This window comes from Clarias gariepinus, chromosome 25, assembly GCF_024256425.1.
Source record: "Clarias gariepinus isolate MV-2021 ecotype Netherlands chromosome 25, CGAR_prim_01v2, whole genome shotgun sequence".
Lineage (NCBI taxonomy): Eukaryota > Metazoa > Chordata > Actinopteri > Siluriformes > Clariidae > Clarias > Clarias gariepinus.
The window spans coordinates 3,191,477-3,215,618 of record NC_071124.1 but is presented as its reverse complement, the minus strand read 5'-3'; the positions used below and the strand labels follow the sequence as shown (position 1 = coordinate 3,215,618).

The window sequence follows — 24,142 nt, the reverse complement described above, 5'->3', positions numbered from 1 at the left end:
TCAGAGAAAATGACTTTACGGCATTCCTCAGCAGTTCGTACCTTTTGCTGTACCTTTTGCAGAATATCAGTCTGTTCCTGAGGTTTTCCCTGGAGAGAAATGGATCCTTAAAATGTATGAATGCGAGCGCTTACCATCAGTCCTGCGTCATGCCAACAGTGAAGCGTCATGAGACCATTCATGTATGCTGTCGCTTCTCAGCCAGGGGATTGGGCTCACTCACAAGTTTTTTAAAGAACACAACCATGAATAAAGAATGGTACAAAAACATCCTCAGAGAGCAACTTCTCCCAACCATCAGCATGATGGAGCTCCTTACCATGAGGCAAAAGTGATAACTATGTGTGTCAGGGAACAAAACATGGAAATTTTGGGTCCATGGCCTGGAAACTCCCCTGACCTCCCATTGAGAACATGTGGTCGATCCTCAGGAGGCGGGTGGACAAACAAAAACGCACAACTTCGCCATCAGTCAGGAAGTTGATTGACAGCATGTCAGGGCGAATTGCAGAAATCTTGAAAAATAGGAAACAACACTACGTATGCTGACTTTTTGCATAAACTTAATGTAATTGTTGATAAAAAGCCTTTGACCCTTATAAAATGCTTGTTATTATACTTCAGTAGATCAGAGTAACATCTAAAAACAGTGACGCAGTAGATTTTTAAAAAATTGTTTTATTTTCAAAGACTACGTGCTTTCCATAAGGTCCTTCTAGTTCCTCTTCCTTCTTTTTTCCCCTTACGCTTCCTGCTTGAGTAAATATCTCATTTTGTTCTTTACACTATATTGTCACGCCACTAAAACCTAAGTGTGTTCACCTTGTTTTGTGACTGCTTTGTTTTAAATTGTAGGTTTTATACCAGATAAACTTTAAGTTTGATAAAGCAGATTTTAAAACTTTTCAGTGGAGAATATTTTATTAAGGGCTGGACGTTATTAAACAATAATCACTGCTTATAGTAAAAATAAACTCACAGAAATACCTAATTTCTAATTCATGATATAAAATATGTAAAAATAAATCGTATAATATTTAGAAACACTTTAAAAATATGCATATATATTTAAAACATACTGTCCATGAAAATTGTTTTAATAATATTATATAATGCTATATTGTGAAATTAAAATCTTGATAAAATGTGTTACTATATATTGTTATACAACTTTAATTCGGCAGACTGTTATTAAAATATTACATATCTAAATACATGTTTTAAGTTTGCTTTGGGGTTTATATTTAACCCCCAATATATAAGGTGCAGTATTTATATCTTATATTAAATCCAAAATATACTGTATTTTTATCTACATTATATATACTGGTTAGATATTAAATGCTTAAAAGAGCAGATTTTAAAATGTTTTTGTGTGTGTGTGTGTGTGTATTTATGTTATATGTTTTGTTTAGTAAATTTGTTGTTATGTAATATATTGCAGCGTATTACAATATTATGTTACTTTACTTAATTTACTCTTTGATTTGGCACACAGTTGTTAAAATATTAAATATCTAACACTAAATAAATGTTTTTGCTTTGTGGTTTATATCAAAATGTATTTTTCCTCCAGGATATACTGTATTTTCATTTAAATAAATATATTCATATGCTAAATATAACTAAATAATAATTTATGTAATAAATAATAATTTTTGGTGTGTGTGTGTGTGTGTATATACAGGCTTAATGTTAAATGTGTTCTGTTTTTTACATTTTTGAATTAAATATGTACAAATTATTATATTTTGAATAGGCTATATAAAAACCCAGTGATGTATATTTAGAACAGAGTGTGTAGCAGATCCACGCTGGTCTAGGGGCAGTCAGGAGTTAAACCACGCCCTTATCAATCAACTTCAATTAAGGGCGGATGTAATTAGCTGGAGGCGGGGCCGCTCAGGATGGAGCACACCTGTTGCACCCAGGCTTGTGTGAGGAGCTTATATGAGCTATTTATAGGGACCGAGAGGTGTGTGTGTGGAGTTTGTTGCTCTTGCTTGGTGCACTTACATATTGTGATCACATTGCACGTTTAAGGTTAGTTGTATAATAATGTACATGTTCTGTTCATTATCTCTGTTTGTTGTAAAAAAAAAAAAAAAAGTGGAATATGTGTGTTTTTAATGTTAATTGTGTTTTTGCAGTAAATATATATAGTGGTGTTGTGTATCCTGTGTTTGGTTCCTGTCCCTTCACTCAAAATGGAAGGTGAGCATGATGATGGTTTTACTGATCACATGTTCACTTCGGGTGGGTTAATGTTAGCTTCTAGATTCTCATCTCTTGTACTGGCGTAAAGTTCATGATGCACCTTATTAATCAACAGTTCTTTATTAAAATGAATCCTTGGGCAATGTCTTGTGAGGGTGAGATTTTGTTTTCTTTTCCAGAAGTTTCTCATCCTTCACAATCAGATGTTGAGCAACCACACCCCCCTGTTAATCACAATAGACCATTTTTCTACGTCCAACCACCTTCTCAACCTTATTTCATGTATCAATGGCCAATGGATCCATTTGGACAGTATGGCTTCCCAGGACCAGGTAAGAAACCTTTCAGGTAGGAGAAAATAAACACTTTTCCTTTCCTGCACCTGACTTTGTCTTTTCACTTTCTTCTTCTTAGTATTTCCTTTTGGGCGTCCCTACATGCCTCCATATCAATTTATGCAGTATCCTGGTTACGTAGTCCCACATGCGCCCATGCAGCCAACTGATTACAGAAGGGTTGCCCCGCTCTTTCCTCCCGTCGCTTCCTACGACCTCCGTTTCCGTCAACAGTTCCAGCAGACGAGCATGCACCGTGAGACCACGTCGTCTGAGGCCCAGACGGAGCCCAGAGATCCGGTTAGCAAGCTGATGGATAGCCTTGAAAGTCTCCGAGCATGTGAAAAATCTGGAGCGGTTAAGGACTCCACTGTGATGTTTTCCTCAACTCCTGCTGTAAACTTGTTTACTGGTGAGGTGGAGAAGATGAAGGCTGGAGATAAGATAAATGTGAAGCCTGCTTCTCAGTTTGATAAGGCAGAGCAGGATGACTTGTCAAAACTGGTGACTCCCTGTGACTCGGCTGTGTATGATGCAGAGTCAAGCCAGGGCCGTCTAGAGGAGTGTGTGCTGTCGGATGTGCTGCCTCTTGACAGTTCCTCAATTCGTGACGAAAATCAGGACCAAGATTACAAAAGGGGCGATTCAAAGATGCTGTGTTTTCAGAGTGAGAAATGTGGTGGAAGCCATTCAGCTGAGGTCGAAGACTCCGGCGCTCATGTTTCTGACCTATTTGAGGGCAAGTCCTCCATTCAAAGTGAGCAGGTTGAGTATTTGTCTCCTGAGTCTGTAGAGGTTACCGAGCCTCTCTTGCAGATGACCGCAGACTGTGATCTGCCATATCAAATCCTCCGCCTTCCTTGCAATAAAACCACCACTGGTTTGTTGCTTCAAAAAGAGGTCGACCCATTGCTCTACATGGATCCGTCTGCTCTACTGCCTTCTAAAAGCTACACTTTTGGAAGCCCGTACACTCACAACTACTACCCTCAGGTGGTTCCTGAGCGTCAGAGTGTTCTCAGTCCTTCGTTAGATGAACTGTCCTCCAGGGATGAGATGTTCTCCACTGATGTCGAAGATGATCCAACATCTGGGCAAGCCTATGTAGATGGTGGCAAGCTGGCAGAAACTGGAGTTGTTCCCACCCCCGCTGAAACGGCTCAGACAGATAAAGCATGCACTGTCTGGGCCAAGACTTGTGCCTGCTGTGGTGCAAGCCTTCCAGATGAAGATGTCAGCCCTGCAGAACTGTTGGAACAGGATTGTGACTGTGAACTGGACGAAGATCCTGAGGAGCCAAGTACCTGCAGTGCTCAGAAAGTAGTATTAATGCAGAACCCTTCTAGGCAAGGATTATCACCTTGTTCTCAAGTTTCTAAACACACAGCCAGGAAGGTGCTGGAGGTTGCAGAGCCAAGTGGGCAGGACCAAGGCCATGGCAGAGGAGAGTGTGGTGATCAGTCCTGTTCAGCTGCTAAAGGAGACAAGGGCCGAGGCAAATGTCAAAAGGGTGCCCAGTTCAGATCTTACTCTGGTACGTCATAGTTTCTTAGACTCTTTATTACATGACTTGACTGGTATGCTAGTTCCTTGTGTGGCAGTTATTTTATTTTATTTTTTTCTCCCTCTCTTCTCACAAAGTCATTGGTCAAAGTTTATTGACGGTTCTGCTTAAATTTCTGGAAAATGATGTACTCGGTGGTATAGAGATGTGACTTCATCCTTGTGCTTTTAAAATGTTTTTCAGAGCATTGTCCAAGAGAAGGTCTAGAACTAGTGGACCAGGAGAATTGGTCTGGCTGCAACGGCAAGCAGAGATCACGTACCTGCAGGCCAGCCAATGGTCTTCAAGAAAAAGGTGTTCCCACCCCCCCAAATTTGTGGTGATTAAAGATTGATTCGGACTATAGAAGTACACAAACAAGAATATTCCTGAAAGTGACTAGTGATGCTGTTTTCTTGGCCTGGCACATCTATACCTAAAACTTGGTGAAAGTACAGGCTGCACAAAATTTTCAATATGTTAATTGAGATCACATGACCTGAAACCTCATAATTTTGTTTAAAATAACCATGTTGGACACAAAGCCAAGACGCAAGCTTTTTATGGAATCTGCCAAGAAAAATCATTTTGCCCTTCAGTTTAACATGCATTCTTACACATTTATGGTCTGTCAATCTTTAAGTTTACGGTTTTCCTTTTTTAAAACTTGCACTGTCATGAAGGGAGACCTGCAAGACGAAGGCCTTCGTGCAAGACGTTTGCTCAGCAGAGGCCAAGGAGAAATGAATACGATGACCACAATGAGGCAGACTTTTCCTACTGTCAAAGGGGCAGAGGTAAGTGCATGATTTTGTCTTTTTATGTCATGGAAAATCTCTGGTAGTGCTCAACTTAACGGTATTTGTCTTTACCAGGATCTACGAAAAGAAGAGGCACAAGATACTAAACTATGATGAGCACCGCTTTAATACTTAAATGTATTACCTAATAATAAGAATAAACACTATTGCACTATGGAATGCACAAAAGCATGCTATAATTAATAAAATAAGCACGGGTAACTGTTCAAATAAGGGGTGTTGCTGAAATAAACTGCGTTTTTGACGCTCATGCCACTTCATTTTGAGTGCTGTGCATTCATCTTAATCTGGCCTGAGGAGCGTTTTTCTCTGGACCAGGCCTTGCCATGCTTTATGCATTCATGTGTGTGGCTGGATCTGGGAGGTGTAGATCTAGTCTGTTCGCTTTTAGCACTGCTTGTCAAGGTCTGATTCACAGAACGCTTTCTCAGGTTTATTTATCTTTCTTTTTTTGAAGGATGGGCATCAGAAATGCAGCTTGAAAATAAATAAATTAATAATAAAAAAAATAGAAAAATTGTGATATCTTGGCAGTCTGGCTGAGCCTAGTTTAGACATGTCGTTTTATCATGCAACTGTCGTTTTATACCTGAAATGCAGTGTACTGTTGACTTACAGTGGTCATTAAAATCTTTGCATTGCACTTGTTTTGTGTCTTTGAATCATTTATGCCATTTTGATTGCCATTAGGGCACATGGTAATTTATGTACACTGACCTTAGGAGGTGTGTTTGTCATCGGGTGCCAAAGACTGGTCACTTGGGTTCTTCAGCAAATGACTTTTGCATTATTAAAACTCAATAGTCGTGAGTTATTACAGGTCGTTCTGCATTTTTGTTTAACTTCTATACTCGGATGCCTCAGTGTTGTGCTTTTTAGATGCAGGTTATCCAATATAGATTTGCTTTAGTAACTTGGAATGGAGCTCAAGTTGGGTGTATTAAATACTATTAAGTACTGGTCATTGGGGAAAAGTTTTTAGAAATGGCTAAAATAATCTAAGCTTTAATGTAATCGGTGATATTTCAGGTTGACGTACATTTGTCTGTATGGCGGAACTCTAACTTAATACAAAGAAATCACATTCTGTAAAGTTGAGTATCTTATGCCATCTTTACACAAAGTTGTACATTCTATTGTCTGCCAAATACACTCCCTGTTCAGTGATCGGAGAGTAAATCACAGATGAGGAATGAAAAAAGTAGATTGAATAAAGATGATTTGTCTTTAAAATGACTTCGGTAAAAGTGAAAATATGAACTAGTCCCACTAAAATATACTTTAGCTTTTTCTTGTATCTATTGGTGCAGGTGTTTGTTTACATTGAGCAAGTAGATTATTAAATTTGACACATAATGGTTCATAACATTGCTTTTACTTAACATTTGGAATTTATTATGGTGCAGGTTAAACTTCGGGCGGTTATAAGTACTACAAAAGTTTCATTAAGTTATGGCCTGGATTGCTGTACAAAGTTTTGAGACTAGTTTCTGGTCCTGTATGTACAGTAGGAAACAAAGATATTACTGAATTGTACAGACAATCTTACATCTATATACATGTCTAGTTGCCTGATATAAGCGTCTACTTTTTAGTGCTTCTCTCCCCCCCCCCCCTCCCCCCCCCAAAAAAAGAGATTGTAGCGTAGCATGAAGGAAAAAGCACAATTAAATGGCTTAACCTAAGCCTATAAACACAGCTTCCCTTGTTGACCAGTGTCCCAGCCACAATAGACTAATGCCCTAGGATGATGCATGTTCTTTTACAAACATAACAAACCTCATGGTGGCTGTGGCACACAATCCAAGACGTGAAGTCATCGACGTGACTAAGCCCCATGGTAAAAGCCTGTTTCCGCTCAGTTGTCTCAGAATTGATACCATTCAGAATATATTGTCAAAAACAATGATCAATAATCAGCTGGTGCGATAGTGATGCGGCCAAGTCGGTATGTCATTTAAAAACAACACCAGAGCCATGTTTGTGTTTAACCACTAACCCAGTTCACGTCAAGTTGACTGTACAAACACACAGGTACCTGCATGTGAGCGCCGAAAACATGACCGCTCGACTGATGGCTGTCCGATCGGGTCATGTTGCAGCGTATAGTGTGTCACTTGGAGCGACATCTTTAGACATCGTCATCCAGAAAATGTGTTTATTCTAAAAATAAGGTTTCTGCTCGCCAGGCCTGAGGTATAATTCGACACCGTGACAGTAATACAGGAATTTTATTTTACATTTTAGCATTACATGTTAAATAACTACCGTTATTTGTTCATGCTGTTTCCTCATAGATATACAAAGCGTATTTATTTGCTGAGAGTGGGTGTGGTTTGTTGAAATATCCACAAATTAATATCTTTTATGCACTTATTTGGACAGCTGTTGTAATATGAACTACTGTATAGCACAGACATTTTCACTGTGAAGAGAACAACAAGCCAATGTATTTTTTTTTTTTCCTGCCTCTGTGTTCATGTCACACATGCAAACGATTAATACACGCTGTGCTGCATAACAGCAGGCAGGTTTTACTTGGAATGTTCTCGGGAAAGATCTCCAGTGTTAAATAAATACTGAGAAGGTGGGAAGTAGTTCAAGCGTTAACTTATTTACGGATTAATCTAAAATCTAAAACAACAGAAGAAGTAAAAATCTGTTCAGTCTACGGTTCGTTAAATATTTTTTTAAATAAAATTTGCAATATATAATTAGAATTTTTATTATATAATATATTGATATAGCATTTCTAATGTTTTTTTTTTTTTTTAAGTATATTATCCATATACACACATTGATCAGCCATAACCTTATGACCATCTGCCTAATATTGAGTAGGTCCCTCCTTTTACTACCATAGTGGGGCTTCTATTGGATTAGACCACACTAAGACTCACAATGGTTCACTTGCTGCCTAATATATTCCGCCCAATTCCAGACACAAATGTAATGAGATATTGAAAATATCTATGAGAAGGACCATACGACTGGGTCAGTGAAACTCCAAAATTTCAGATCTTGTGGTATGTTCCTGGTCTGCAGTAGTCAGGACATACCTAATATAGTATGTATACCTAAGGTACTCAAGGAAGGAAAACCAGTGATGCACATGGGGAGTAAAGTCTGGCCCGTGAAGTCCGATCCAATAGAAGGTACTGTAGCTCGAAAAAGGTTATTGCTGGTCATGATAGAAAGGAATCTGTTTTGGTGGTGAAAGGGAGGACAAACTCTACATTAGGCGGGTAGTCATAAAGTTATATTGTATTAAATACTGTATTAAAGCTTGTTCTTTGTTTTGTTTGTTGCAATCACCATAATGCAATTTGCAATATATGATTTAAAATGTGTGTATAGGGAATAATTTTTTCACACATTTTCTGATAAATATATTCACTATAATAATAATAATAATAATTAGTAGAAGCAGTAACCTCAAAAAGTTTCAATGGTATTTTAATTACCTTAAACAAATAAACTTTCAAAATCTCTGAGCATAAAAAAAAACTTACCTGAGGCGGTCGCTATTTGCTCTGTTCTTATTAGCTTTTTCTCACGTCATTCATGTGTACGAGCTTCTGATTGGCTGAGGGGCGGGCCCTAGTGAACGCTCACGGAACTGTCAAAACAGCAGCGCGCGTGCTGAGGAACGCACGAGCTTGGTGCGCGCGAGACCTCTCTCTCTCTCTCTCTCTCTCTCTCTCTCACAGGGCTGAGGTGAGGCAACTGTAAAGCTTCAATTAATCATTTTATTATTGTTGTTGTTTTCATTCTTGAACATCTCTATAATACGATTTTAAAACATATATGTTGTTTTTCTTCTGTATATTACAGGCACTGTAAGAGGGGAGAAACAAATCATTTAACCGGAGAGTGAGAGAGCGCGCGCAGACTACCTGAGGTAAAAAATATACCTGTTTATATTTAATATCATTAATTTATTTATTAATTTGGTAATAACACATTATTTGGTTTTTCTGTAAAGTATCGTTTAATGTACTTAAAAAAAACAAGTTATACGTTGTATATTTCTAAAAGTGACTTTTCTGTGAAATATGTTAGCATTAGCATGGGTTATGACTGAAATAACGGTCAGTCAGGGGCATGACTCCTGCACTAGTCTACACAGGGTAGTGTTTAACCCCAGGGTGTTCATTCTCAGCATGAAGCTACACCTTCACACTCTTACAGTAAACTCTTGCAGGACTTTGCACTTCTATGAGGATTAGGCGTCAGCCCACATTGGACTGATTAACTTAGTGTTTTATCTGGGTTGTTTAGACTATAACTACACTCCTGTATAACCAGAGTTCTCTGACAGAGGTTTATGATTTTCACACACTTTCAATCTTACACACACACTCGAAATCTGCTCGAGACTTTATACTAGATGTGTTAGATGGGGTAAAGTCACCAAAACATACTAGTTAATATTGCAAAATTATGTATAGTCTTTATAACATGCAATACATAATATTTGATTTGGGAAACAATATCAGGCAGTTGCTAAACATAACGATTCTTAATATCAAAGTTTACAAAACACTCATTAGGAGTGCCAGGTGGTTAGCACTGTCACCTTGCACCTCCATGGTCTGGGTTCGATTCCTGCCTCGGGTCTGGAGTTTGCATGATCTGCCCATGCCTGGTGGGTTTCCTCCCACAGTCCAAAGACATGCAGATTAGGTCAGTTGCCATTCCCAAATTGCCTGTAATGTGTGAATGAGTGGGGGTGTGTGCCTTGCAATGCATTTGCACCCCGTCCAGGGTGTACCCCGCCTAGTGCTGCCTCGTCTCCCTGTGCTTGATGTTTTTCCTCCTTTTTTAAAGACAGTCTAAATAAAATGCAGTTAATTTCCAAATTCCCCATAGTGATTAATGAGTGCATACTTTTGAATTGGCACTCTATCCAGGATGTCCGCGCTTTGTAACAGTCAAGTTGTATAAGAAGTTTGTGTTTATGCATTGTAAAGAGGAAACTAACAGCAGGTAGAACTAAATGTTGGAAATACAATCCGGATCCAAACCCAATGCCAGTTCTTGGACCCTGATGCTTTTTTAATGAATGAGAATAAATAATATAATAATCAAACAGTAATCTAATCCTTTTTTTCCCCTCGAGGTGGGCATGGCTATACCCGTCACTCAACAGAGACAATCGAGATGATAGTTTACCGCGTATGAACAGAGTGTGCGGAATAAACTGAAACAAAAGCGTTCATTGATCGGACATTCTCAAATTTTAATTCAGTGTCCTTGACTTAGAAGCTAGCAAGTGAACTACAAGTAAACGAATAAACAATGTGCAGTTTTTTAATAAATAGAAACATGTATCATAGTAATGTTATTTAAGATAAATAAAAGACGTTATAATGTGCTGTTATAGGCAACTTTTGTCTGCTTCATTACATCATTTACTACATAGGTTTATATAATGTGTTAGGACAAAATTTTCACATGCAAAGACAAAACTTATAATATGCTACGTGATATAAATTATTGTATTATTGCTGTGCTACAGAATAATAATGATCCTGACACAAAAATCAATGTCTTGAATTTGGCAATGTGAATTTAAAAAGTTGCTGTGATTTAATACAGCTTAATAGTTTTTTTTTTGTTTGTTCTTGTTGCAACACTTCCTTGGACGTCAGCATGTCTGGCCAAATAACTACATCACACTGACATTATCTCAAACAAAAAGAACTCTATCAGATGCAGATTAATACAAATCCATTCTGCACTGTTTAGTTCAGCTGTAATGTACCGATCAGGACTGTAGCGATTGATAAAAAGGAGAGAAAAAAAAAACACTACGACCAAAGTACATAGAAAGGGTGTGTGTTTGTATGTGGTAAGTCACGTGTCGTTTGTTTTGAGACCGCTCCTTGTCAGAGGCCTCGTGAGGCAATGTGGAAATAAGGGCCCACACTGCCATGCTGTGATGTAAACACCATCTGGATATCTGTTTGTGTGGACAAATTGAGTAAAAATACTTCCAGGTGGAATTTCTTCTAGGTGAATGAATCACCAGCGTTAATAAGGACGTGCGCGGTTTGAAGTTCATCACTCTTGCGGATGCACAGTGTCTTTAAGTGACGTTTCTTCTCATTTCTGTTACTCTCTTTTCACCTGGCGTTGATGAATCCCCCTGCCGACGATCCATCTATCCAGCTGATTGACTGATACAGCATCCAGCTCGCTGCTTTGTTGCCCTTCTGCCATCTCTGTCAACATGATATACAACAACGCTTGACATTCTAGAGGAATAATTACCCTGCTTTCTTTTATGTTGGTCTCTTTTAATATAAAGCAAGGTTTTATATCTCAGGGTCACCTCAGGCGCGCGTTTTTAGGACCCAGTCATTCGAGAATTCCATGAATGCGTTCGCTGAATACTTTTCATTACCTATGTTAGCAGTGTGCTTTTCACACATGGATGAAAAAAGGGAGAATATTAAGGGGCAGTGATTAGGGGAAAAAACGCAGGCAGCAGGCTTTTGTGCTCTGTGCTGCCTCAGTCAGCAAAAAAATGAGAGATTGATGTGTGTAGAAAAATGAGAATGCCAAAGGGCAATGGGACAAGGTCAAAGATTTCACATGATTTAATAAAATTACCCACAGGACTCATGACCAACTGGTGTCGATTTCTTTTTCTTTTCATATTTTTTACGAGTTCTGTATATAAGTCGAAAATGGATTTCGCATTCATAAATATGATGTTGCTTTATCAGAGAAGACTGCGTTACTGAATGCTTTTCTCTTCAGCAACATGTTGTCTAACACCTGTTTCCACATTATTTCAGCAGCACACTGCTAAGACAAAATATTTTTTTTGGCTTATGTAAACAAGTTCATAAAATACATGGAGTTTTTCATTAACACATGATGGTATAAATTGCATTCCGTCACAAAAGTGCTACCATAGACATAATTTGCTTGCAGTCCCACTATCAGCTCTCCTTCTATTGTTATTATATATTTTTTATATATTTTTTGGTCCACAGCTAGATTTCTCTAAAACACTGTGTTGTCTAGACTCAGTGCTTGATGCCTGGCATTAAACATTAAAAGCAGAAATTCTTCTACAGATGTTTATTTACTACCTTTATTTTAAATCTTGTGATTTGAGCAGGAATGTAATTGATGGCAGTTGCATTTGGGACAGGAAGTTCATTTTGCTCAGTTACACTGAGTGGCATTTGGTTTCAGAGCAGTCAGATTGGGTATGCTGTACAGTAAGCGCAGTCTAAATTGTTACTCATTGTAATTTTGTTTGGGAAATGTGGTCTGACATATGCAATAATTACAGTGGCATTTTGAACAGCAATATATTTCATAGTGGCTCTTTTTGGACCAGTCCGGTTGGTTACTCAATGGTACATTGAACTGGATTGAGTACAATTCAATTACATTTTATTTGTATAGTTTTTTAATGAAGGTCATTGTCGCAAAGCAGCTTTAAACAATCAAAATAAAATTGCGAAAAGTGTATGAAACGTGATAAATGTATATGAATCAAAATGATCAGATTGTCCCTGATGAGCAAGCAAAGGGTGACGGTGCTGAGGGAAAAACGTCAATTGTTAAAAGCGCTAAACAAATAGAATTTAATTGAATTAAATTCAAGGGAGATGGAGGGGGGGGGGGGTTGTAGAAAAGAAAGAGAGATAAGAGTTACTGTAGGTATGGTCAGAGACACGTACAGCATATAAACGTACCAGTTCACCATAATACTCTACGTCCATGAGTCCCCCAGATCTGCTCCTTTACCTAAGGCCCCCTGCTGTAGTTTTCATAATCAGTGGTACTAAAAAGCAGCCTTTAGTAAGTATGTGTGGCGGATTGTAAGACCTAGTGTTCACTCAGATACTGCGGCACGAGACCATTTAATGCTTTATATGTCAAAAGTAGTACTTTAAATCAATATGAAATTTCACCAGGAGCCAATGCAAATAAAAAGTCCAAGCTTGAGATTTGACCATGTAAATTGGCTTTCGTGTTTTTGCACTCCTTACTATTTGTAGTTTGTAGAGAGCCTTCAGATGGTAAAACACATAGTGGAGATGTTTTTTAGACCAGCGTGTCAGTTCGGCTTCAACCTGTTCAGCCCACGACCACCTAAAAAAACGTGAAGGTAATCAAAGAAACGGTAATTTGGGACGATGCCACTGCTTATTCTAAACACAAAATGCTAGCAGTACCTATTCTTTCAGAAATCAAATCCCTCTCACCAGATGACATATTTCACTATATCTCACACACACACACCTAAACACACACACACACACACACACACACACACACACACACCTTGCCATCATTCACTCTACAGCTAAATACAGCTTAATAAAATGAAATGCCATCGAATCTAATTCTTATTTATGTGTTTAGTCTGTAAGTGAGACTCAGTAATTGATCTCACTCTGACCGCATTTTAAGCATTAACCTCAATATGAGGTGTAATATTTCTGCCTGACACTGTGCTCGTCTCATAACCAGCGAGGCCCTGAAGGGATTCGTCCATTCACGAGACAATCGCAGGTTTAATTACATTATTAATTACTTTTCTCTCAGGGGACAGGGGTTAAAATAAGTCTTGATGAAGAGGCCCCAGTTTCAGTTCGATCCTCCGAGAGGAGACCCTGGTTTATGAACCGTGTTATTATAGCAACAACTCTTTCATCTAATGTCATGGCTGCCCGAGCGACTTTTTATCACAGATTGATGGCACATCACAGACAGTCGGAGTTTAAGTTCACCGCCGTGTCAGTTGAGGCTAGTTTGTGAGAGAGCATGATCTCACAAGGCAAATTTGTGGTTTTGCTGTGTGGCTTTTCTCATTTTCTCACTGGTGAAATTCTTTTTCTGTGTCTCTTTTATTTTGATGAGCATTACAGCAAGCAATTAACATACATAATAGCTACGGGATTCCTTGAGGCAATGTTTGCCCTCCAAACAGTTTTACACAGGGCTCCATAATAGCTGAAAAGGATTGAGAACCCACAGACTTTGTGTACTAAACCACTGCTCGTGCTGACCAATTTGGAGCTATTATTTTAAAGTATTCATGGGTTATTAACCTTAATTTTAGAAAGGATTTAACAAGATTCTAAATTATGTCTTCTATCGTAACACTGTTAAATTGTCAATGTTTCCGATTCGTTATAAGATTTTTATATTTTTATAGACCTTTTCCAAGAAAAACTTCCGTTTATGCAAAGAGTCTTCACTACCAGAGGTGTATTTTTCCAATAAACAAAAAAGTTGTTCAGTATCCAATTTAGAACAGAAGAGTTTGTGGTTTCTCTTCTGTCTGCAAAATACATATAAAGGTTCTACGGAGACAAAATAATTAGCCTTATAGGGAAAAGATCCCTATGCTGAGAATATAAGCCTGAAACAACACCAGCTAGAACCACTAGCAGAACAGTACTGACCTTTCAATTTTGTCTAAATATATTTTTAAAATAAGGTCATTATTCAATAACTTTTAAACTCAAGTGGCACAGATCATATGCAGCAACACAGCATATGTCAGTGATTTAAAAAAAAAGTGCTTATATAGAAGTCCTGCCGGAGTGTGTTGTGGGAAGTTTTTAGACATCAAACTGTGTTTTTAGGTTTTCGGATATGTCAGGTATTATGTACAAGTTATCATTATCATTGAAGTTATCATCACTTTTATAAAGGGTGAATTCAGAATATGTGAATAAAGTTGCAAAAATGTAGAACTCTCAAAATAAGCATATTATTAATATTTTTTAGTCATAGAAACAAACCATAGAAATAAACCATAGAAACACGTGATCATGTGTATTTGTGCTTTTTCTTTGCCTTTGTGACCCATTTTGTAATTTTTTTGCTCAGTCCGGGTTAGGGAAGATGGTTAAAATGAACTAAAATTCAGTTCTTCATATTGTCTATTTTGGGCTGAAAATAAGGATACGTCATGCTATACTGCACAATTTTAAACCCTATATATGTTTATTTGTTTGTCTTTTTGATGTTGAGATGCTGTCACATCTGTATAGATCTTGCCGTCCCTGGATTAAAAATAACTCAGATTTACAAACATCACATCTTCACACAGGTTCTCAAATATAATATGACAAATATTACACTTTATTATGTGCTAGTTGCAAACTCTTAATCTGTAGCGTTGTTAAACAGGATTTCTGTGGCCCAAATCCTGTTTAAGATTTAGGTGATGTACTTATGCGTTGCGTACTTGGCAAGAGGCACAGCGTAAACTTCCAGCATATTGTCTTAGTGTTGAGATTTAGTTTGGATTAACAATGACACGGTTTCTCTGTTTTACCCTACAGATGTAGCCGGATATGGATTAAAAGTCTAAGCCTGAAACTTGACCATGTGGATATTTGATAGTAAACTGGCTTTTGTGTTTCTGCACTCATCCTGAGTTAGGAGAGAGCCTTCAGCGCATAATGGAGACGTTCTCTAGACCAGAGTGTCAGATCTGTTTTAACCCGTTCAGCCCACGACGGCGGCCCAAACTCCTTGAGTGCAGGCACACATGCTGCTCGTTATGCCTGGATCAGATGGTGTTGAATCACAGGGAAGTCCGCTGCCCCTGGTGCCGCCGTGTCACACGTCTCAGCGGCTTCTCCGTGTTCCAGCTCCCTGATGACCCGGAAGCACTCACAGCCATCACGTTAGCACGCACGCCCGTTTTCATCCGGCTGCCCAACAGCAGCTGCTACCTGCTGCCACTTCCAGCAGATGAACACGACTACCGGTATGGCTTCAAAGACCCAGACGGGACGACTCAACACGAACGCCGTACATCTGGACAGGAACAGGAGGCTGAGGGGAGAAACGCGACTACGAACAGTTCAGCCTGGACTGGGTTCTGTACCGTCCTCCTGGTGGCCATGATCCTTATCTTCCTCTTGGCAATCATCCTGCACAACATGTCCTGCGTGTCCAAACGCTTCAGCATCATTTCCTGTGGATAAGAGACGAGACTGGGGCTGCATCTTAAACATCACAACAAGGGAATGAAATTCATGATTCAGTTAACGGATTTCATAACCGATATCATCATCATGTCATCATGAAAGTATAGTATGCACTACTTAGGGAACATAAACCCAAACCACATGCCCTGTTGACTATGTAGGAAACGTATGCTGTGTTTTAAATACCTTACCTTTATCCACTATACTTATATACTCTGGCTGTGTCACAAACCACACACTCAGTTCAGTAGGGACGGGAATCACCAGACACAACCCAATACGATATTATCATGATGCCTCTGTGCCAATTCAGTTAACATTGCAGTTCTGTAAGTATCACGATTTTATAAATATCATGATTCAGTATATATTTTTTTCTGTTTTTGTTACCATTTTAAGAACCTGAACTTTTTCTTTCTTTTTTTTTTTTTTAAAAAACTTGTTATACCTTGAAAGTTTTATACCTTAGGATTCAAGGATTCAAGGTCCTTGAATCCTAAGGTATAAAACTTTCAAGGTATAACAAGTTTTTAACAGTTCTGTAAGTATCATGATTTTACAAATATCACGATTCTGTATATTTTTTTTTTCGTTGCTTTTGTTACTATTTTAAGAACCTGAACTTTTTCTTTAAAAAAAAAAAAAAACTTGTTATACCTTGAAAGTTTTATACCTTAGCTTTATTCAACAGTTTCACACCTTAATTGAACGAGTAATCAAATTCGCCCTGTTCCTTATAGCATTAGTTTTCTTATTTAAACAGCATTTAAACAATACAAACCAACTTCAAATACTTTAAAGAGTTTAAAATTTTTACTTCAAATTAAATTAAGCAAAACCTACATTGTTAATGAGCAGCACGTATCTCTGTTATGTCTTCCACCATTTATAAAATTACTATTTCTAAACAGGAAACTTAGCAAATAATTCTGTGATGCCAGTGTATGAATAGTTTAGAAAGCAAGGTGTTACTGCCTCAAATGCCTCCAAAGTCTTGAGCAGGTGTGCGCGGCTTCTAACGTGTTTGGAGAGTAATTAGCTCTCATGGTGTTTTAAAACTGGTGTTAGAGTGGGTTTGTGACTAATTTGTTTGCAGAGTTTGGAGAAAAAGAAAGATTTGTGGCTTTTTAGTGCCAGGGGTAGCTCAGTGGTTAAGGCATTGGACTACGGTTTGGAAGATCCCAGGTTCAAACCCCACAACCACCAAGTTGCTTCTGTTGGGCCCTTGGGCAAGGCCCTTAAACCTCAACTGCTCAGATGTGTAATGAGATAAAAAAAAGTCGCTCTGGATAAGAGCGTCTGCTAAATGTAAATGTTTTTAATGTGCTCTACCTTTGATACCGTAAAGCAATAAACATGACATGAAATACCTTTCTGTAATTCAGTTAAGCCCACGGCTGACAGTCATGTCTGTTCAAGCTGGAAAACAGCCAATTACAGTCACTAAATTCAAAATTTTAAATTTTATTTGTCACATACACAGACATACACAGTACGAAATGTAGTGAAATGCTTATCCAATCAACAAGAGCATCTTCATTATAAACTTAATAAATCATGTAAAAAATTGATTTTGGAGTCACTGTGGCGATACATGAATCATGATTCATAACTGATTCCCCCCATCTCTAATATTCACCATGCAGAGACATGCTAAATGACAATTACCTGTTGTCTTTGGGTGTGTCCCAAATCATACACCCTCACCGTTATCCATACTGTACACAGCGGATGAACCCGAAACCACACGCCCTATTCACTATATAGGGCCACTTCTTACAACTCACTATTATGTGTACACTGAAAATACAGGCCATGATCACTGCATAGGGAACATTTTAATCCATACACTCTGGCTATCACAAACCGCACCCACTATTTACTATTTAGGGAGCATACAACTTTATTTTAAACAACCATTGTTTGGGTATTTCCTCAATGACATGCTGTAATCACTATCTAGGGCCATTTATATCTGCGCGTTATTATCTATGCTAAGGATGTATTCCAAATCATAGGGAGTATGAGCACCATGCTATCGATACATTGTTGTTTCGTGCCAAATCACAAGGAATTTCTAATCGTGACTTATTAGCTGTACACGGTGAATGTATTCCAAACCACAAGCCCTGATCACAAGTTCATGTGCCATTTGTTATTCATATGCCATTCATATGCCAAACTAAACACTTTATTCGCTATATATATAAATTCCATTACTGATAAAAAGTACAGATACAACATTTGATTTAAAATGTATCACTGTTATATTTTTTACCAAATGGACTACGTACTTTATCATGTTCAAGCACCACAGCGGATTGTTGATAATAAGAAGAGTGTGGGTTTGTATGAAGACACTTTGGATATAATAAAAGACTTAAAGGTGATAGAAGGGATTTTAACACTGAGTATGTACTTTTTATTTTGTCTAAGGGTTCTTATAAACACTGTGGAATTTTTTTCACCTCTTACCAACACTAGATTGACATTAAATCATGTACAGATAAAGCCAAGCTTCATATAATGTTGCACTGTACTTTGTTAGACAGGGGGTAGCTTTGGTTTAGGGCACTGGGTTACTGTTATAACATGTACTGTTACAGCTACAGTACATGTTATAAAAACTGTTCGATTATTGAGATGGAGTTTTTTTTTCCATTTATGGAAGGTGTCAGAGGTAGAGCTGTGACTTTTAAGTTTTCTTAAATTTCTTTATGGTTTACATGTAACATGACACATAGATTTTTAATCTTATTAAATTCATGAGAGAGTAAAGGAAGGACTGTTTACGACTGATATAATGTGAGTGAGAAAAGGAATTAACTTGCTTCATAGTGATACTGTATGTTTGATGCAAAAGTTTTCATGGAAATTGTTGTCCAACTGGATTTAAAGACTTAATGAGAATTTTCAGAGTGTTTACAGTAGCACTAATTTGTCACTCCACAACATTACTGAATATATTCTTATAACTTGAGTGTTTTATTCCTTACATTAAACATATTGTTTTTATTGAGTCCTAAAAAAAGTATGAAATTTAACACCTTCTTGTGATTTTACCAAAAAACGTATTTGAGTATAAACAGTAAAATAAAAAAAATAAAATCGTATCACTGAACAGATCTTGCCTGATTAATGTTTTCTTCCATTCCCGATGCAGTTTTCGGATAAGATTACACAGAAGCGCTTTTCGTGACATTGCTTGCTGTCAGTGCTTTTGTACGAATTTTAAATAATGGACTCAAGTGTAAGGAGTCATTATGTAAATTGACTTCATGTTGAGAGCAGATCGATAATTTGTCAAAAAATGAGTGTATTAAACCACACTGGGGCAATTATAAATAGTGGAACATGGCTGCCTGCCCAACTCGCGGGATCCCTCGCCGCTGCGTGTTTTCAACTCGGTTTAATTAATGAAGGCTCCTTGTCAGGACCGGTTTGTGGTTAAAATAAAAGTTTTTATAAACCCAGCAAAATATAGCAACGGGTTTTAGGAAATAAATCAGTCATGAACTGATGAGTTGATGTGCAGTACATCCATCAACATTAAATAAACGTCTTCCCAAAGCTCAATGCAGAATTCAGTGCTCATGAGCTTTGTAAAATTCTTATCCTGGGTATTAATATTGTTTTAATAAACACACTGTATTGCTACTGTATTTGAAATGTTAACTTCGCAACAAAGGCAGTTCTGACTCACATTTGTGCCTCGAGCTTCAAGCTGAGGTCATGTAACGATCACTGTAGGTCACCTCAACGAGAAACTGTTCAATTAAGTGCCATTCTGTCACCTCGCTGCTCCCCGGCGGTGATTAAAGATGCAATCTGTAACCTGTGGACATCTGATCAAAGTCATGTTGTATGGATTGTCCTCCTTAGCAGCGCAGGAATCACAAACAACCAGAACACAGCCAGTGAACTCTACACTTTAGCTCTTTATTTTTCCAGCACATTTCATTAATTTTCCTCAACCTGAATTTCAGGATAAGACTTTGAAGTTTGTTGCAAAATAAATCACGTGACTGATTGGCAGACAGACAGAAAGACAGATTGATTCATTGATCTGCAGTCCAAAGACATGGTTCAAAGGCTAATTGGCATTCCCAAATTGCCCGTAGTGTATAAATGTGCATGTGACTGTTGACCAGAGGTCCTACATTAAAATGGAAATAAATACAGTGGTCAGTATTGGTCTCCATGGTCCCTAGTTGGTCTACAGATGGATGGAATTCCTCTTGTGCCACTAAAACCAAGACCAAGCCCTTAACAGCAGATCCTTAACATCCTGTAAGTTGTAAAGTTTGGCCTCCATGGATCAAACTTGTTTGTCGAGTGCGTCCCACAGATGCCTACAGATCAGACTGAAATCGAACATTAGTGGAAGTTCTACGGTGAGTCGACACCTTGAGCACTTTGCCTCGTTCCTGCAGTCTGTTCTTTTTGCTTTAATGCAAAAGAGCATCAGTGAGGTCAGGCTCTGGTGTCAGATAAGGAGTCCTAGCTCAAAATCAATGCTCTAGTTCTTCCCTAAGGTGTTTGACAGGGTCGAGGTCACGGCTCTGAGCACGACACTTGAGTCTCTCTATAATAAACCGTGATTATAAGGCTTGTGTTGTTCATGTCGTCACGCAGGAACAGGAAAAGTTATTTAGGAAAAACTGTTGGGGGAGTAAACAGTGTACTCTGCAGTGACAAGCGCTGTACACTCTCGCCGTGTTCGCGTGTGCAGCTGCTCGGCCATGGAAAGCCATTACATGAAGCTCCTGACACATTTTATTTATCTTTTTGTTGCCTCCAAAAAACTCTATAGCGAATGATGCAACAGAGGATAAGCGTGATTCATTGTTACGCGCTTCAGCACTTGGCAGGCCACTCTGCGCGGTCTGTGAGGCAGTGTTGCTCCTAAATGCTTTCATTGTACAATAATCACACTAACATTTGGCCAGACGCAGATCTAACAGAGCAGAAATTTTTACATAAACTGAGTCTTAACACATTTGGCAAAAGGTGTCACATGTGAAGCCGCAGAGCTCTTCAGTTCGACGCAGTGTCCAACCCCAAGTGTTTGTCCATGCAGAGCAGATGGCTTGCTTTTATGCACCTGCAATCAGTGGGCGTGTCTAAAACAGCTGAACTCAGTTGGCTTTAATTTATTTTTTATAGATGAGATTAATCTAAATAACAACAAAAAAAACCTTTTTCCAATCACATTAAATAAATGTTTAATATGACTACAGTATGTCAAATTCAAATTTTATTTGTCACATACACAGTCATACACAGTACGATATGCAGTGAAATGCTTGTACGACCGCCGGTGACCTTAAAAAGAAAATAAAAACTATATATAAGGAATAACTATTAATAAAAAGAAATGAAATACAAAAGAAAATAAATGTAACTAGTAAAAAAACAAACTGTACAAATAAGGGCATAATAAAAATATTACAAAATATAGAAATATGGGTGGGGGGGTAATATATATATATAAAAATTTTAAATGTTTTAAAGTGGCATTAAAATGTTTTAAAGTGGTAAAGTGTCATGTGCAATGGTAGATATATATAAACATGTAGTGTATAAAGTGACTTATGAAAAGTGTCATGTGCAATGGTTTGCAATATGTATTGCATGAATGTGTCCATGATTGTCCAGTCAATGTCAATGTTTAAAAGATCTTAAACTGTGTTTAAAAAATCCTGTGTGGTGTGATTGAGATTGCGATTGTGAGTATTCACCCTATATTCACCCTTCTTTATTTTCAGATTTTTATACTTCACAGTTAACAATTATACTTTGCACATTCTGTCTTTATATATTTTTATATATTTCAGTTATAATTAGATTTTATTTGCAACCTTTGTAAATCTGTAAATTTGCAGATTTGTATATTCCATTCCAAATTTCTTTTGAAAATTAAATTTTTAGTTCAATTTAATTCTTCTACTGCAATTTTCCTTTTTACTGTAGTGAAAACTTTCTGTTCTCATCCATCTTTCCAGTTTAAGGGCACAGACAGTCAGTCGTCTGCATATCATACTTTGTACGGTTGTATACATGACAAAAAGAAATAATCAAATCTTATCCTTCTGTAAACAAAGAACTCTTAGACAGACAGACATGTACGTGGGCTTCAACTTGAAATAATAATAATATCACAGATTACATTAAAGATGTGGTGAGTAAATGTGGATATTGAATAGACCCGCTGTCATGGAAACACAACAGACTGCGTTCTTACTATTCTTTGTCGCACAAGCAGAAAAAAGCCCTCTACCCTTCTACACTATAATAAATTTTTTTGCCACCATCACTATCATTACAAAGTATGTTTTGCCCAAATGATACTATCAGGTTCATCTTAAACAGCAGCGGTCCTAGACTCCATCCCTGAGGAACGTCTTCGAGCTCAATATGATTTTTAATCCGTGATTTAACTTGATTTATTAACATTCAGTGTGTTTAGGACACACCTGTTTTTTTCCCCGGTTCCAGAATTATTGGCACTGGGGCTGGTTTCTTAATGGCTTGACAAAATTTAAATACATAAAAATCTTTAAAAATTCTAATAAAATACAGGAAAATTTTTGTAGCAGTGTTTCTTGAACCTGGTTTTACAGTATATCCTAATGAAAGTAATTGGATTATATCTATACATATTATATAACTGTAAAGTGGGAATATTTTCAAAAATGTAGCATTAAGCGGGGACTTGAGATGAGTAACAGAACACAACAAGATGTTTTTTGGAATTTTTCTGTCTGTTTGTTTGTGCACTCATCATGCAAAAACTACTGAAGTCATTTTAATGCGGTTTTTACAGGTGCATTTGGCCGAGCTTGAGGTAACATATAGGCTTTGTTTCTTTACAGTCAGCCCACGAGAAGAGAACATATGCTACTTTAAAATTTAAATGGAAATTCAACAGATGGCACTGTACATTTTTTAATACGTGCTTATGAGTGTGCAACTAAATTTCACTTGAACAAAGTCGCGGTCACAACTAGTGATGGTGTAAACATCGGGATTCACAGTGATCAATGATCGTACTCAACGTTACCATTTAACCTAAAAAAAAAGATGATGTTGAAATGTTTTCTCCTGCGACACTATGCCCCTCTGGATCGTCTACAGTCCTGGACTCTGCGCTGTGCTAACAGTTTTAGCTAACACTCTCGACAGCGCGTGTGTGTGTGTTTGTGTGTTTATCAGTATGCACTCGCTGTTCTCCATGTCGACCATCACACATGCACACGCAGCGAGATCACAGCTCATTAATCTGCATATGCTTTTCACATTCAGCTAAACTGCACACGCTGGCAGTTTCACTAAAAAAGTCGTAAACCGCACAGTCCGTGATTGATGCCGCTGTCCAGACGTAGTAGCATGTGCCATTTTTTTTGCCCCCGGTGTTGCTAAATCACCTGTACAAAAGCGGCTTAAACACACCATTAACGTGGGACACCAATATTGCGCGCGCAAAGATGGACGAGCGAGAGCGGCATCAATAAATCACGCGTTAAAAGTGATTTTGAAAATGAATTTGAAAACGCAAATATGAAAAGCCACCTCTGCAGGAACGATGGCAGGAGCAGGTACAACCTGAGGCCCCCCACCCCCTGGTAACCCCCCCACGCCCCAACTCCATGTAAAAGCCCGGGGCAGTGTGATGTGGAATATAAACGTTAAATAGACGCGCTCATCGATTCGTCTAAAGTGGAGCACATTAAACCGTCAGGATGCACAGCAGCGGTAATGTGTTTACCGCTCAGCACTGGTTTAATTCGCCTCTGTGACTGCAGGCGCTTCTGTACCAAAAAAAAAAAAAAAAACAGAGCAAAGAGATGTTTTATTATCAATGCGGGACCAGAAATCTCAGCGGGAGACGTGAAAGATATAAAGGAAAAACAAAGAAAGTAAAGAAATAAAATTAACATCAAATAAACAGCAGCTGCTCGTATTAGGTACGGACAAAACTGCTTAAATCAATTCTTTCACTAACACTCTACTCCATTTCTCTTTCTTTTTACTAACACTGATTTTTGTTTTGTCACTCTATTAACTTACTTGCTTCTTTCTTTATTTATTGCACTAACACTGCCTTTTTTTCACTTTGTTAACATTGTTCATTTTCTTTCTTTCTTTCTTTCTTTCTTTCTTTCTTTCTTTCTTTCTTTCTTTCTCTAAAACTGCTAATTTTATTTCTGTCACACTGTTGACTTTCCTCATCTGCTTATACGT

General features: G+C 37.9%; 2 protein-coding genes across 3 annotated transcripts; both read left to right on the top strand.

Annotated features, from left to right (window-relative positions):
* The first annotated feature begins 1,970 nt into the window (after positions 1-1,970).
* buc (bucky ball) lies at positions 1,971-5,559 on the top strand. 2 transcript variants are annotated; one of them, XR_008356364.1, is made up of 7 exons: positions 1,971-2,043; positions 2,151-2,214; positions 2,397-2,549; positions 2,632-4,086; positions 4,300-4,435; positions 4,779-4,892; positions 4,971-5,559. XR_008356364.1 is itself a non-coding variant. In XM_053486953.1 (7 exons), exons 2-7 carry the CDS (start codon positions 2,208-2,210, stop codon positions 5,000-5,002), a joined length of 1,872 nt encoding a protein of 623 aa, XP_053342928.1. In that variant the 5' UTR covers positions 1,971-2,043; positions 2,151-2,207; the 3' UTR covers positions 5,003-5,559. The 2 variants fall into 2 exon arrangements, 1 of the variants encoding a protein (XP_053342928.1); XM_053486953.1 differs by having other exon boundaries at positions 4,300-4,410.
* Positions 5,560-8,748: 3,189 nt separating this feature from the next.
* rnf152 (ring finger protein 152) lies at positions 8,749-16,314 on the top strand. The gene is made up of 2 exons (XM_053487099.1): positions 8,749-8,817; positions 15,245-16,314. Exon 2 carries the CDS (start codon positions 15,365-15,367, stop codon positions 15,893-15,895), a length of 531 nt encoding a protein of 176 aa, XP_053343074.1. The 5' UTR covers positions 8,749-8,817; positions 15,245-15,364; the 3' UTR covers positions 15,896-16,314.
* Positions 16,315-24,142: the final 7,828 nt, after the last annotated feature.

Excerpts from the sequence above, each read along its gene's own strand:
- buc (XM_053486953.1), top strand. Across the intron at positions 4,411-4,778 it reads CAATGGTCTTCAAGAAAAAG|GGAGACCTGCAAGACGAAGG; the intron begins GTGTTCCCACCC and ends ACTGTCATGAAG. Across the intron at positions 4,893-4,970 it reads CTACTGTCAAAGGGGCAGAG|GATCTACGAAAAGAAGAGGC; the intron begins GTAAGTGCATGA and ends TGTCTTTACCAG.
- rnf152 (XM_053487099.1), top strand. The coding sequence starts at position 15,365 with ATGGAGACGTTCTCTAGACCAGAGTGTCAGATCTGTTTTAACCCGTTC.